We start from the raw sequence: 15,941 nt of genomic DNA, 5'->3' as shown, positions 1-15,941 counted from the left end.
CAATCTACCTTTCAGAAAGTGTTTTTTTTCCTCCAGCCTTCCCAGGAAAATGAAAGCCCTTTGAGAAAAATCCCCTCAAAGATTTTAGCGGTCTTGACTTCTCCGCCCTGGACGCTGTGCACAACTTAAGCATTCAGATGGAAACCTTTGAGAGTACATAAAGCTTTAAGCCATGAGTACTCCCTGAGCTGGAGGGACTTTTTTTTTTTTTTTTGAGTGATAATTCAAGGTTACTGTCTTGGTCAGAATGTTTTGACCAAAAGCACAGTCTTGAGAAAAGTGAAGGGAATGGTTTGTATCCTGTGGTTATAGAGCAGTTAGCTTATGAACCAAAATGCATCATTACTATCATTCAGTTAGTGTTATCAGGAAAACTGTCAGATTTAAATGCTTAAGAGAGCACTTGTAACTGTTGCCATGGCAATATCAGAAAAGCAACGTGGTAGTGTTCATCCATATCCCATGTTCAGCTAAATTCCTTTGCAGTCTTCTAACTGTGAAAGGAAGGTACCATATTGTACCAGACTGTTTCTTTTGAGCTGGAACAAATGAAGGCTGAAATTAACTCTTTGTGTGAAGATGAAATACAAATCCTAGGCAGAAGTGATCTAATTTGCTTTGCTCTTGGTTTGCTTGTGTGCTATGTGTAAAGTACTCTCTGTGGAGTTACTGATCTGCTGTTCATGCCATTGTGTCATGACTTGGAATTTGGTTCAGGCTTTAATAAAACACAGGCACTGCAGTCATAAACTAAAATTTTTGTAAGAAGAATGGATTTACCTCGTAGGTTCCTGTTTTCTCTAAGTGGAGAAGTGTGAACACTTATGACTGGAATTCCAGATCCTGCTTTCTCATTTTGCCTTGCTTTTGTAATGCTTTTCCCTGCCACTGAGCCTACCCTGTATTTCCAAGCTGTGTGGTGTTGATCAGCTGTGCATTTTTAGTTTCGCTCTTCTGTCTTCTGACATTCAAGCTCCTTTTTCACTGACTCGCTGCAAGTTGTTCTCCAGAGCCCTCCCCTGTCCTCCTGCCCTGGAAGCCTTTGCCCTCATTCATGGTACAGAGCAGAGCCCACTTTTGTCCTTGCTGATCTGCATTTGCACAGTGCAGCGTTTTAGAGCAGGTGGTGCAGCTTCTCTGCCTCCCTCCTTCCCCTGGGCTGGGGCAGCAGGGCTGGATGGGCTGGAGGTGGGATCTGTAGGAATGTGCCATGGCCAGTGCCATGGCCAGTAGGTGTGCTCAGCAATGGGGGTGTCACTGTGCCCTGCTGAGTGACATCCTGCTTTGGAAGGACAATCTGAAATGAAAAGGACAATAATGCTCTTCATTGAGAGGTGCAGTTCTCGCACTGTCACTGAGTGATTGTCCAATATTTACTTATTTGTGCTATTCGACAGCAAAAGAGGGATTGAGAAATAGCATCTAAAATTGGGAAAATATGGCAAAAACAAGGGGTGTTTTGGTAGATCAGTTACAATCCTGTTCTTCCCAAAAGCACAAATGGAAGTAGTAGCTTCTGTATTAGCATCTTCCCTCTCCCTTTCGTTCCCTCCTAGGACATTACCACGCATTGCAATGAGCATTCATTTGAGAGAAAAGGGTTTTTTGCCCTCTGGGATTAGGTATTTTAGATTGATGTGCGATTAGGGACTGTGTTAACATATCAGGAAAATAAGTGGGAAGAGGGAGGCAGTCTAAAGTAATGGCCTTTAGGTGCTTCCCTCCCCTCCAGTGCCTGATTTAGCTTGGGCTTGGAGACAGTTAATGCATGTCTTAACATGTTGATATATTCTGAAAATATTTTGTAAATGAGGACTGACATGTCTTATATTACTGCACTGCAAAGAAAAGCAGATTCTAAATTGCTGTTCTGGTAAGGTTAACCTGAGAAGCAGTCTGTCTCATCTCTTCTAGATCACTGCCATCCCATAATTTAAGTTTGTAAATTTAAGCGAAGATCTTAGTGGGCACTGAATTTTCTCGTAGGACAACTACTGACGCTTGGAAGTACCTTGACATGTAATTTTTAAAATTTAGAACAGATTGTGAACTTTACCCATGAAAGAGCTCTTAGTGACTGGGGATGGGATCAGTTCTACTACACCAAAAGCCGTGGTTGAGCATTTTGCATTCTTAATTCTATTGGTGTGGGATGTGCAAAGATCTCACACCACTGATTTAACTGGAGACGTGAAAGGAACAGTTCTGTTGTTCAGTAACAACTTTTTTTTGATGGGACTTCATTTTGGTCCTGTAGTATCAATGTGTAAATTTTTATTAAGTTGAAAGTGAAATAAATACGGGGAAATTATGGAATTTGAATTTCTGATTTTTGTTACCAGGCTAGCTTTTCTAAAATTTTTCTTTGCCATAGTAATGGTGCTGATGACATCACAATTTTTTTCTCCCATCATAACTTTTGAGCCCTTATGACTTTTTATACTCTGTTTCAACCTGAAGCAGACACACGGAGAATTAGAAACATTTAAAGCAAGTATTATACAAACTTTTGTACTTCTGTATTCATTGAATAGTTATATCCCTTTTTTTTTGCTGCATTGCAGACATCTTAGAGTTGTAGCTACAAGTTTGTATGCTACTGCTAATGAAAAATGCATTTTTTTCTTGCTGTATGGGGAAAGGAAGTAAGAGAACCTGTCCAAGCTTTTAATGATAGAATTAATTATTGCACTATTTTTAACATGAACTGTTTTTATATTCTAGTAGAGTGAGCAAATAGCTTAAACACAAGCTAGAAAATGGTAAAACATTCAGAGAAAAGAATGTAGAGTGTTCATTCTCTAATTGCATATTTCATCATGCAAAGTGATTCCCTTTTGTTTCTGAAAGCTTTGCAACAAACGGTGCAAGAAAACAGTATTTGGATGCAAATATTTTTTAGTAGCCTTTGACCATCTTGATAAAGATTCAAGTATGTTTATGGAATAGTCTCAACTTACACCCAAACAATAATACAAATTTTAAAAATCATGTTGGACCCTTAAAAGGGCATTAAGCATGGCTTTTTATTTAGCATTCTGGTGCTCCTCACTAGTCCTGTATGTAGCAGGAGGTTTGGTGTGCTGAACTCCTGGGCATTGTGCCGTGGTTCTGCCAAGCTTGAGCAGATCAGCATCGTGCAGGAGCTCCAAAGCCCAATACCCAGGAGGTGGTTTGGCTGCCAAACTTGATGATTGCAGTGCCAAACTATTTATGGTTTAGTATTAACCTCCTGGACTACATCCAGGAGCCAGGAAGAACATTTAGGACTAGGCAGAGTTGGTAAAATCAAGTACCTCGCAGTGGAGCTGGAAAGTGCCAAGGGCAGGGAGCAGCACTGAAGTCCTCTCCAGGAGGCTGGATTGTGTCCTTGGCCAGCACTGCCTGGGGAGAGGCCACTTATGGCATTGGGCATCTTCCAAAATTCAGTCCCCCGCAGTAGTGGCTGGCTTCCCACACTTGCTCTAGGGGTGTAGAGCCTGCCCACAGTGACCTTCAGCCAGGTGCCTTTCAGCTGGGTGTCAGCTGTGGCCTGTGTTAGCTGGGAGTGAGCAGCACCTTGAGTGGGGAAAGCTGCAGTGCGTGCTGAAAGCTCCGAAAACATCTGTCCAGGGCAGCTCTCTCACGTGAATGCCAACAGGCATCATGTAAACTGAACTTTCAATTTAGTTGGCGAAATCTCTGCAGGAGAGAGTTATTACTTTTACAGATATTTGCTTTCCCCAAGCCCAGACATTTATGTGATTTGAGGTGTGTTGGAAATGTACAGTTAGCACACCCCAAATACAGCAGAGGAGAGTATTTAGTGGAGGATCACCAAAAAAATGGTGTTGAGCAAATTCCTATCTCCACCTTCCAGAGGACCTGCTGGAAGTGCTTCAGAGGTGCATCCAGTGCCTTGCAGTCTGTTCATATGTGAGAGTTCCTGCAGACAGACAGCCTGAGAGCTGCTGAGAATGGTCAGTAGTATGATTTATCTTCTCATCACAAAGGAGAAAACGCTGCTGTGATCTCTGTATTGTGTATGAAAACCAGGCTTGAAGGACTAGTGAACACTAGAAAAACCAAGTAATGCTAAAGCTGGGATTTTCTTTCTTCCTGAGACACTTTCCCAGAAAAAATGAAATCTTAAGACCATAAATATAATCAATTTTATTAAATAATAAAAGTACATCAAATATTTGTATTTTATCCAATTAATAAGTCCCAGTCAAACAGAAAACTAATTGCAGTTTGATCATTTGCTGATGATCAGAGGTGGGTATTGCTTACCCTGGCACTGTGACAAGCAGTAATAACCTGAATCTGATACAACTCTGCTGTAACAGTTGGAAAATAAGCTTTAAAAGTTCTGTTTGTTAGAAAACTGCAAACCTGTAAATAGATTTAACCCACTTTTCACAATTTATTTTCAGTGGTGCATGTTGTGATTTTAAATTGCTTAGATTTTGTTCCTGCCCATATTTCTGGCTGGAACCCTCAATCTTATTGTGACCTAGTCTTCCCCACCTATAAACTCAGGTGTGGGGCTACATTTTCTCCAGCAGGTGTGTTTTCACTTGGTTTACCCTCACTTTTTGTCAAACAGGAAAGAGCAAACCAACACGTTTGATTAGTTTTCTTCCGCTTTGCGCAAAATGAAATTTTGTCAAGAACGGTGCAAGACTGGAACTTAGGTTTTACATTTCTCATCAGCCTTTGAGTTACCTTGAAGTTATGTAGGGAAATTAATACCAGATCTAATGAATTTGCATGAAGGTTCCAAGTGGAATGAATGTTACTTGGCACCAGGTCTTAGGAGCTTGCCTTGTGACTTCCAGAGAATGAAGTAACTTTCAGTCAGCTCTTTGTGGACTGAATGTTGCATCCAGAACACCACTTGCATTTCTGAAGGCAATGTACAAAGCAAGTCTTCGCAAAATTTGATTTCATTTCATATCTCTCTTTCCAAACCAAATAAGCAAACTTCTCAAAACTGGACCTACTTCAAGGGAGTACATTCTTAGTGCTTTAGAATTTATTGGTAGTGTCTTACTAAATTGTGACATTGCTAAATGTGTTGTACATTAAAGTAGTGTGTAATAATTGTCATGTGGCATTTGAAGGTAAAACTGATCTGCCCTTTGTGCATTTCCTTAGTTTTTAATTTTTCATTTTATAGCAGTTCTGGATAATAAGAAATCATTACATGGAAGAGAACTAGAGCTATGAATGCACTCCTCAAAATAAAATTTCAGTGTGGAAAATATCCTCAATTATATTTTACTGGCACATCAATCTGCAGTCGTACCACCAAAGTGTGCATGCTTATTATTGCATGTTAACACAGAAATCCTTACGTATCATTTGGGTTTTTTTTTTTTAAATCTCAAATTCGCTGGGAAAACCTTTTGGTTATAATTTGATCATATTCAAGAGCTATACTTCTTTTCTTTAACTTAAAAAAATACTTTCTGGCCTGCCCTGTGTGCTGGGCTCAGTCTGGGCTGTGCTGGGGCTGCTCCGTGGTCCCTGTCCATGCTGTCTATTTACAGGCCCCGCGGGGCCGGCGGCAGCGCCGCCCTCAGTGCAGTCTGCGGTGGCGGTACCGGCCAGCCTTGTCCTTGGCCGCGTTGGCGCAGGCGTTGTGCTTGTTCTGCTGCAAGTGGTTCCAGTATTTGATCAGTTCGCCAGGTTGGAACTGATGGGAGGTAATTAGGTGGCTGTATTTACAGCTGGAGTAAGAAACTCGCCAGTGGTTGAAGACAAACTCGTTGGGCGGGGGCATGGGGTCAATGCGCAGCTTGGCGAGACAGATCCCCACGTACACATCCTCTAAATGTAAACGTCGGATGCTTAAGGAGACCTTAAAGATTTTTTCTGCTAAGTCTCCAGAAAAAACATAACCAGTTCCAGAGCAGAATACAGGGTAACGTTCACTTGGATACAAATCGGGTGGCATATACCACTTGCTATCCTTGTTCCTATTAGGTGCGTAACCTCTCATTAAATAACCTGTAAAATACTTGTGCCTCGGAGGAAGTTCTGGTTTCAGAAGCTTGTGTATTAAATATTCAGTATTGACAAACATATCGCTATCAGTTTTCATAACATATGGAACGTGTGGACAGTAGGTTGCAACCCAGTTCATTCCCATCAGAGTTTTTATAGTTAAATTATAGTAGGTGTCCAAGTATTCTTGTTGAATGATGTCGTGGTACTGTTTGCTTTCCTCAAGGATGGTTCGCTGGAGGTATCCGTTTACCTTGGTGCTTAAGCCCAACAAAAAAATCCGCACAATTTGGATGCCAGGTGTCAGGCTCTCGTTGCCCCAGGTCTGTCTAATCGCTTGTCTGGCCTCCACCTGGCCTGGCTCTGCAGCTATGAGCAGTATTAGAAAAGGGGTCTTTTCCTGGCACTTGTCAGGCTCGTTGATGACGTATTTGAAATGATAGGAAGTTGGATGCCCAGTGCCCTTCTCGTTGTAAATACTTCCGTTGGCACTGAGGGTATTTTCCAAACCAGTTACTCCCTGTGGGGACAGGTCTGTGTTGTTAGGGTTGGTGACTGCCTGAGGCCTGAGTGTCTGAGGCACAGCGTCTCTCCACATGTTCCTCAGAGAGCTGTGGTTGGTCTCGCTTTTTGTAGACCTAAATCCTCGTATGGTGTAAGACATGGGGTTTTCTCTGAATCCAGCCTTGCCTGGCAGCCACTCGTGATGGTTAAAGAACAGAAACATAGCAAAAAGAAACACCAGAGACACCAGGCCAATGAGATGGGTGCGAAATAGAGACCTTTTGGTATTCCAGGTCATCTTTGCCAAGCAGCAGTGTCGTCTTCTCCACTGAAGCATGTTGTAAGGATCCAGTGATGGGATGAGACAATGCTCAAGGAAAAGGCTTTTCCAATTGGTTTAGAATCCACTGCTATTCTTTGGTATTCATTTTCCTTGGAGTTGAGTAATTGTCTGCAAATGGCTCACTCTGCAAAGAATAAAAAAACCAAATAATTAGAAATCTTTCATTTTACACACTCAGACGATTACAAATAGAAACTAAAAAACCATAAAATTGAGTTACTTTTCCGAAGAACAGCCCATGTCAATGGAAACAAGATTTTACTTATGCCAAAAGCCAACCTTGTTTTATGATTTAACTTGATTTGTTAGCTTTTAAAAATGCCTTTTTTGCCTGGTAAAAGTTTTGACAAACATTCTGGATACCAAAGATAAAAGAGGAAAAAAAAAAATGGATCACGTTAGCAGGAAAAAGTGTGAAGTAGACGCAAATAGCTTCATATTCATGGCTGTGAAATCCTTGTGGAGTGTTTGAGAAGGACTGAATGAAAAAGCCTTGCTGGCAGATGGAAGGTTTATTGGCATTAATTAAAACCGATGTGACATGCAGAGGCTAGGACGGCTCACAGTTTTAAAGCCCTTTTTGCGAATGGCCGTGCCTGGTGGTGGGACAGACGGCGCGAGGTTGGCGATGGCAGAGCTGTGTTAGTCACAGGACACCGCCTGACGCGTCTCCTCCGGCCCCCGCTGTGCCAGGAGAGTCAATGAGAAGATGCACCTGTCAAAATTAATTTTCAAGGTCCAGTAAGCTCACTGCACAGCCCTCAGATGCCAGTGCAGAATAACATTCCCGGTCACCTTTCAGGCACCTTTCACCTTCTGCTCCACATTGGAGGAGAACATTGAAGGGAACACTGGGCTCTGTGGTGCAGAGCAGCTGAATTAAAACTAAACTCTTGATTTTTAGTGCACAGAGATATTGGGTAATGATCGTGTTAATTGGAAATGAAATTGCTCAGGACTAAGTTTCTGGCCAGCTATCTGATGATCATGATATTGGGTTGGTTTTCTTTTCCTCTATAAAAGTATATGTAACTATGGTATGTAGCAGTTGGAAATTTCAAGTATTCTGACTAGCAGCTGTAGCTGTAGGAAAAAGTGCCAAAGTAATCTGTGCTTCATTTTCTCTTAAATTTTTGTTCATATTCAGGAGCAGAGTCAATATGGCAGCTTCATGATGCTGCATATTAAAAGCTGATCACATCATCTCGTAAATGAACTTTCACTGTACAATAGCAATTCGTTTGTGATTTTCAATTTGCTCTAATTTATTCCTGGGCCCTAGGGTTTTGTATGGGAAAAAGGATGACAGCTGAACAAGAGTCCATAGAAAATGCTGTTTCTAATAGAAATATGTAATTTATTAATTGCTTCGCTATCTTCTTAAACCAATATTTGGATTAATTTGTGCATTTAAAAACTAACCGATATGTTACATGGGAAATTACGGGGTTTAATGTTGTAAGGGAGTAATTTAAGAGGAGATGTCAATCGAATAATAGGATATTAAGTTGTATGTACGCGATGCAACATTCAGTCTGCCCTGCTCACGGAAGGGAATATTTGCATTTCAGAAGGCTGGGCAGAGGGGTCTAAGTGATGTTTATTTTGCTTACTGCCGGTATTTTTACCAACACCCTCCGGAGCGAGCGGGAGCCGCCTCACGGCCGGCCCCGCCGCCTTCAGCGCCCGCCGCCAGGGGGCGACGCTGCGCGGCCATTGTGAGGCGAGAAGCCGCGATTCTTCGGGAACACCCGAGTCCTGCCCGGGAACACCGGAGCTCTGCCCGGGAACACCCGAGCCCGGCCCGGGAACACCCGAGCCCGGCCCGGGAACACCCGAGCCCGGCCCGGGAACACCCGAGTCCGCTCCGGGAACACCCGAGCCCGGCCCGGGAACACCCGAGTCCGGGAACACCCGAGTCCGGGAACACCCGAGCCCGGCCCGGGAACACCCGAGCCCGCTCCGGGAACACCCGAGCCCGGCCCGCGAACATCCGAGTCCGGCCCGGGAACACTGAGCCCGGCCCAGTGCACTTCGGCTGCTTTCACGGCTTTGGTTTTAAAGCTTGCTGAAAGTATCTCTGATTTTCTTATTTTAACTATTGGGGGCTCATGTTACTTCCCGAGACTCAGCTGTCTCTAAAAATCATAAACGCTTGTGCCTAACCCGTGTACTTCAGGAATTAACCTGACGTTCCACGCTTGAGCTGCTTTAACTCGAGTGTTGTCCTTATGTAAAGCCCCAAATGTGCGAGACTCGTGTTTATTGTGACCATTTGCACCTGTTGGAAAAACAGAAGCTTCCCTTCAAAACTCCTAATTTTTAGTTTGTCTGCAATTAGTGTGCAGTGAGTTGTAAAAGAACACTCAGCTCTTCGGGAATATCTCTGTAAAGGCAAACATAAATGTCACTTCAAAGGATAGCCTAAATCTCAGGGCAGTTAATTGTTTGATAGCAGATTGGAGGGCAGCAGTGGGAATGTTTGGTTAATTATTGTTCCATTGCATGTGTCCACAGTTTAGGAAGGAAATCAAAGCCAGAATTTCACGAATGTGGGGTAGCAGCTAGAACTCAGATTAATTTTGTCACAGTGAGTTGTTCCATTGTAGTTTTATACTACAGTCATTAGATGGAATTACTTGAGCAGAAGTGCGCTCCATTACTAATCTTTGTTTAATCTTTAACTGAGGGAGTGTTTTGATGAGCACCTACTTCGATAAGGCAATAGGCAAAGGTGAGAATCTGAAGTCCCATAAATATTTGTGTAAACTGGAAATGGTTTGCAGGTGCTGTGTTTCCCTGATGCACTGGGGAAGTGTCCCAGCCAAGGCAGTTGCAATGGTGAAGCCTTTTTTTATTAGGCTGCATGCTTACATAATGCATATGAAAAGAAGTTTTACAGTGAGGGACAGAACTAGAATCAGAAGACATTTTAAAAGAGTCGTATTTCCTTGATTTTTTTTCATATTTCCTTGATTTTTCGAGGTAGGAGTGTCTTAGAAAAATCTGTCTCTGCCCTTTAAAAAGGCATTTTATGAATAGGGGAAGCACCCACATTTATGTTGCAGCTTCACAGAGCTATTGACTGAATAAACTCAAATAACTTTACCTTATTTTTTTTGCAGTTGTGTATATAGCATTTCAAAATATACAGTGGGGTATTAGGCATTGAAAATACAGCAACATTTGCACCTTTGAAAAAAAAAATACTACATGCTAGGGTGCATTGTTTAAAAAGAATGTAAAAAACTCTCAATAGATATTAAACCCACCACTGAATTGTATAATAAAAATATTATTTTCTCTCACTTGATTAGGGCTAGAGCATTATTTTTTTCCCCCAAATACTTAAAATTCCATTTCACAGAAAGGTTATGAACAGGCACCAACTATTGACAGTAGATAAGGAAACCTAAGTGCAGCAGAGGGTCTCTAGAACACTCATCTTGTCCTCTGAGAGTGTGTTGTTGCATGTAACTGCATTTTGGAGATAGTATTTGTGATAATGCTGCTTCATTTTTGGCACCTGGCAGTGCAGTCACTGATGCATTATCAAATGCCAAATACATAAACTGTGAATGCCTCTTGAATTTTTATTTGTGGTCTGTGCTCTGCTGATGTTTTGGTTCCTGGTACTTGCAGTTCTGCTCTATAATTACAGCTTTGAAAATTGAAGCATTCGACTTCCTATTCACACGTCTTGGATTTTCATATTTTGATTAGCTGTGTGGGCAAACTCTTAAATTAGAGGGAAGAGTTCAAAAGGCAGCCAGAGTCTGTATTCTGATGAACAGCAGTTGCATATTGGGCCTCATTTAATGTGTCTGACTTCCCTTGTGAAGTCCATTAATCTTTTGCACAAAACAGTATTTGGGATAAGGTTTGATGTGCAGGTTTTTAAATGCCTGATACCAGTGTCTTACATTAGCCAGGTGTGCTTCTCCTGGAGTGTTGCCTGAAGGTACATTTTTTTTGTTGTTGTTGTTTTAAAAGTTCTGTCAAGTGACTTTATATTCTAAATGTCTTAAAACTGATTTGAAACTGGTATCTCATGTATGCATCCCTTGGTTTGTGAACGCTTTCCAGCTGCAGTTGTTTTATTTCATGTTGGCATTGCCTTGGGCAAAGAAAGCACATTTGTATTGACATTTAATGATTTATTATAGCTTATTGGTAGGTTCTGCAGATAAGGACTTTCTTTCTGTGGTGTATTGAATTGCTAGAGATTTAGGTCTTTCAATTTGTATTGTAAATATTCATCTTTTATTTTTGTCACTAGTGATGAAGTATTTAAATTTCAACAAAAACCAGGAATGAATGGCAATTAGATGGAATGTCATTTTACAAGCCAAGTTAAACAGTCAGTGTTTTTCATATTAAAAAGAAACTGCAGCGATGGCAGGAGATAAGTTACGTGCTTACCATTTTGAGTGTGCAGTGTTTGAAGGTTTCCTTTTGGGATGTCAGGGAGCCTGATGTTGTAAATCGTGGTGCCTGATTGCACTGCTGATGGTTTAAATCATGCCCAGTCTTTTTGCCTGCTCCCAGTTTATTCTTGGTGGGTAGTGCCCTTGTGACATTTTGCTTGTGTTTGGGGGGCGGAAAAGCAAGTGTAAAAAGGGCTGAGGGGACTTCTAAGATAATGTCTTAGTGTCTTTTGACTGTGTGGTCTGTTTGGATGGTTCAGTGCTCTCAGTCTGTCACATTATGGCCATTTTACTGTGCTTTAAGATTACTTCAGATAAGGATTAATTCTGACCTAGTTTGAGAGGATTTCTAACTGGTTTTTCTGTATTGGAGGGGTTTGAGTTTTTAATTTCTCAGTTAAAAGCAATCATTACAGGAGCTCCATTATCCCTTTAATCCTTTCCTCTCCAGCCACACCAGCCTTGGCAGGCTGTGAGCGGTGCATTTAGTCAGTGTAAGGGAGTGACATTGTGCTGGGGGAGAGCAAAACCTGCTAGAATTCTTTCTCCCTGCTCTCAGAGACAGTGTTATCTCAGGGCTCTGCAAATTAGGAGCGATCATTATCTGTAATGGCTGAAAAGGTAACAGACAAGCGAATGAATATCACACACAAGGGTTTGACATACCTTCCTTGGTCAGGCCATTTATGGTGCAGGATTATACCCACAGAAAATAGTTTGGGCACGCCATCACTTCAGCAAGAAAGATGCTGTCGACCATGCGCACATCCCCCACCAGCCCTGCTTCCTGCGGCCGCTGTGCTCGGGATCCACCGTGTCCATCTGCCTGCCCGTGCCGTGTTACCTTCCTCGCTTGGAAGCGGCGTCCTCGTCTCGGGGCTTTTTGTTCATGCTGCAGACAAAAGGACAGGAGTTGTTGCTGCTGCGGGGCGCGGGGCTGGCTGGCGCTCACAGCCGCTGCATCGCTGCTCTCACATCTGGTGTCTCTCGGACAATACGGGGCTGTGTTCTGCTCTCCTCAGGATCCATATTTCTGGTGGAAATGTTAGCCCGGAGCGCTAGTGCGTAGTGCCTCAGTTGTCTTCAGGAATAGGATCTCCCCCTGTTCTTTCCTTCATTGTTGCTAGGCAGTCGTAGAAATGGTTTGGAGTTGTTTTAACCCAGAATCGTGGTGTATAAAATCCATTCCGTAGTTGTTCGGCTGCTGCACAGGCAGGCAGCAGTTTAAATGTGGGCTTTGACAGATGCTGTCTTCTGACAGAGCAGAATTTAACGTCACTGCTTGGCTGAATCCCACGTGATTGTTTGCATTCATTTTGACTAAATCCAAAGGCAGACAGGAAGCTTTACAGGCTCTTGCTTTTATTTGATAAATGATACATACTCAGTTCATGCACAGTGGTAGGTGAATAGTATAAAAATTGTATGATCATTAAGTGAAAATGTGAGGGGTTTTACAGATTGTTTTCACTTTTCCTTGACACTGTAAGTTATGATTCTCTAGGAGATTTTTAATGCTAGATGTCCTATTCCCATATTCCAAAAGATGTTCTGCAGTGCAAGGGAATTGTAGGCATTTAAATGCTGAAGCTTGATTTAACCCATTTGGCTCTCTTGGAATACAAATGGTCTGTGCCTTCATGCCAAAGAAAAGATAAAAATGTCTTTCTTTGCCCTTGTTTCCTTTATACATGGTTACTCTTTAAAAGCTGCTTTTTGTTATCTGGGGTTATTCAATTGGGCTCTGATATATAAGCACATGCTGTTAAGCTGCCTCTGCTGTTAATAGCTTCTGTGGTGGTACTACTATGGTCTGGCATTGCAAGGTTAGGGGCACTTCATTTCAATTATTGATGGACCTAAAATATCTTTTGTCTGCTACAGATGTACCTATGTCATAAAATTTTTCTTTTTGGTCCTAAGGAAACTTATGTTCCGTTCATTTCTCTTCTTTGAATGACTGACCCTTCCGTGCTGAAGCATCTTATTATATTTACTGTATAAATAAAATACCATAATACCTGAGAAAATAGAGAGCTAGCAGTGTACTTACTCAGGTATTTATTAGTCACTCTGTTTGCCCACTCTGTTTTGAAAAGCTAATGACTAGCCCTTTAGGCTTTTTTTTTTTTTTTTTTTTTTTTTTTTTTTTTTTTTTTTAGCCAAAGAGTAAAGAAACTGTGATTTATCTGGTGTATCTGATTTGCAGGTTTGGGGTAGGCATGTCCCTTACTGGGAAATAAGGCTTCCCCAGGCAGTCAGTGTGTTTTATTATTCTAGATACACAATATGATAATTTACTAGAAACGTAATCAGATTTAGATCCTCCTAACTAAATCATCTATGTACACTAACTCTCTCTATTAATTTAGTCTTGTTTGTAATGCATGCATTTCTTAACCTAATAACAATTTCCACAAATCCTTTGATCCTATCTGAGGACATTTTAGGATCATGAGCATATTTCCTAAATAGTAATTATAAATAAAAAGTGCACATCAGTAAAGATTTTGTATCTCCTCCAATTTAAACAAATGACTGTTTAAAAAATGGAGAGGAGGGGTCGGTGGGGGCCTGGAGCATGAGAAGAGAGGGCCTGTGTCCAGCATCACTCACTGATCTGGGACTTTCATGAATAATTGAGAATCAGTGCATTGAGATGTTCCATATGTGCCCAGACTACTCCATTTCCCACCTAAACCCACAAAGCTTTCTTATGCCTGCCCTGTATAATATCTGGGATTTGGGGTAGTCTGTTGTTGCTGGGCACACAAAACTTGTGAGAGTGTGGCCAGGAGTCCTCCCAGTTTACTGCACTCTGGGCTGTGAGTAGGAAACCAGGTGGGTTTTTCATATGGTCAGTGCATCCATGGGGACTTAGACAGAAGGAAGTAATGCTTTTGTCAAACCCAAACATGTAAATCTGCTTCTGAGTTTTCAATTTTCAGACAAGACACGTAACCTTGTGTTTGGGAAATGAGTTCAAATCTCAACAGAATGGTTATTGAAATCTATGCTGTTTCGATTTAGTTTATTTGCTCTTGCTTCACTGTACCAGGTTCCTAAAGCTTGGGATCTATAGGTAGGATGTTTATGTATTATATTGGGAGAGGGAGAGCTGTTTCTATTTTTCTATAAGTGCTCATTAGTAAATATTAAAGGTACAAAAATCCCAAGGGCTGTTTTTCTAAAGAGACTCCTTTTAAAAGTAAATTTAGAAGGGAACAGACATCAGCTTCAGCTTTTAATTAAATGGCCATGTCCCTTGTGTGTAGCCTGTAAAGTTCAGGCAGAGCTGTTGTCTGTTGGTATGTGTAAAAATTGTCATCTTCCCTTGTGAACAAATTGAGTATTGAATCCTTAAATATTAATGACCAATTTATTTTGTTCATTCTCTTTTTATTTTTTTCTCCAAATAAAGTATGAGCAGTTCTTTGGTCATCTTATAGAAAAGTAAGAAAAAAACTTTGATTTTTGTACTGCTTTCCATCTGGGAGTGACCGATTTAGCTTTAGAGTCAAAGTTTTGGGAAGAATTTCCTTTTCTTTTCTAGCACTTTGTTCTTTGCTACTTTCCTGTGATACTGTGTATTTGTGGGTATTTCAAGAGGGCAGGTCTTGCTTTGGGCTGGAAATGGGAGCTGCAGGTTTCAGTAATCTTGCTGGGCTGGAGGTTGGAATGAGCTTTATTTCAGCCCAGTCTCAGCGCGAGGGGTCAGTTGGCTGCTTGTTCTCCATGCAGGGAGTAGTGTGTTCTGTAATGTTACTATGGTTACATCCGAAATTAGAAGCTGCAATGTTAGTGTTTGAAAGGCTGCCACCTATTAAGGCTCCAAGGAGTAAGTGAAGATGCACAGCCCATACGAGGAGCAGTCGGAGTTACCGTGAGCAGGAACCCGAGTGCTCAGAGAGTCCTGCACACAGCAGGAGGAGAGGAGAGGGCTGCTCACAGGACCCTGTGCATGGGACCACTTGGAACTGGGCAAAAGGGACCAGTGCAAAACAAACATGTGGTGGTTTGGAACATTTTCTTCCAAAAACTGACCACTTTAGGTGTTGTTTTTAGAGGGTGTCAGAGTTTTGTCTAACTGGTTTTAGAATAAACTCTTAGGTTGAGCCATTCAATAAAGTTCTGTCTTGACAACATTAGCAGAAATTCCTCTAATTTGGAATAATTGCAATAGTCAGGCATGTACTGCTTGGTAACTTCTGCCTGGTGACACAAGCCCTTTGAGAGTTTAAATACTTAGGCCATAGGTGACCTATCACTATTCCCACATGGACCCTGCTTTCTGGATTCTCTATGAATATTTGCAAAGTTCATTTTATCATAGTTAAATGGAGTATTATATCAACTGTAATGTGTTGAAAACCTTTCAAGTGACAGTTCAGAATGATTAATGGCAACATTTTCAAGATTGGTTATTCTTGTTTCTAAGCTTTATTTTTACCTCCCGGAAATGTGTTGATGCAGAGTATCTTAAGTGCTTAGTTTTAATTTTCCATGTTGAGAATTATGCTCATTCTGCTCTTTTCTTCAAAAAAACAAAAAAACCCCAAAAAACCACCAAACCAACTTCTCCAGTAAGTTTGTCTAGAGTAGAGACAGGGCTGGAAAATAGTTGGAATTTGCTTGGCTACTCTGACATCCCAACATGTTTCTCAGCTATCCCAGAC

At 41.5% G+C, this 15,941-nt stretch overlaps 2 protein-coding genes across 2 annotated transcripts in view; one reads left to right on the top strand and one right to left on the bottom strand.

Moving 5' to 3' along the window:
- Positions 1–15,941, top strand: part of CDC73 (cell division cycle 73) — a 103,208-nt gene that overhangs the window by 50,704 nt on the left and 36,563 nt on the right. The gene's annotated exons all lie outside the window — the stretch shown is intronic.
- On the bottom strand, positions 4,138–12,539 carry B3GALT2 (beta-1,3-galactosyltransferase 2). The gene is made up of 2 exons (XM_066324633.1): positions 11,932–12,539; positions 4,138–6,962 (listed from the first exon to the last, which is right to left on the bottom strand). Exon 2 carries the CDS (start codon positions 6,830–6,832, stop codon positions 5,564–5,566), a length of 1,269 nt encoding a protein of 422 aa, XP_066180730.1. The 5' UTR covers positions 6,833–6,962; positions 11,932–12,539; the 3' UTR covers positions 4,138–5,563.

This window comes from Sylvia atricapilla, chromosome 9 (assembly GCF_009819655.1).
Source record: "Sylvia atricapilla isolate bSylAtr1 chromosome 9, bSylAtr1.pri, whole genome shotgun sequence".
Classification (NCBI taxonomy): Eukaryota; Metazoa; Chordata; class Aves; order Passeriformes; family Sylviidae; genus Sylvia; species Sylvia atricapilla.
This window is presented reverse-complemented; position numbering and strand designations above follow the sequence as displayed.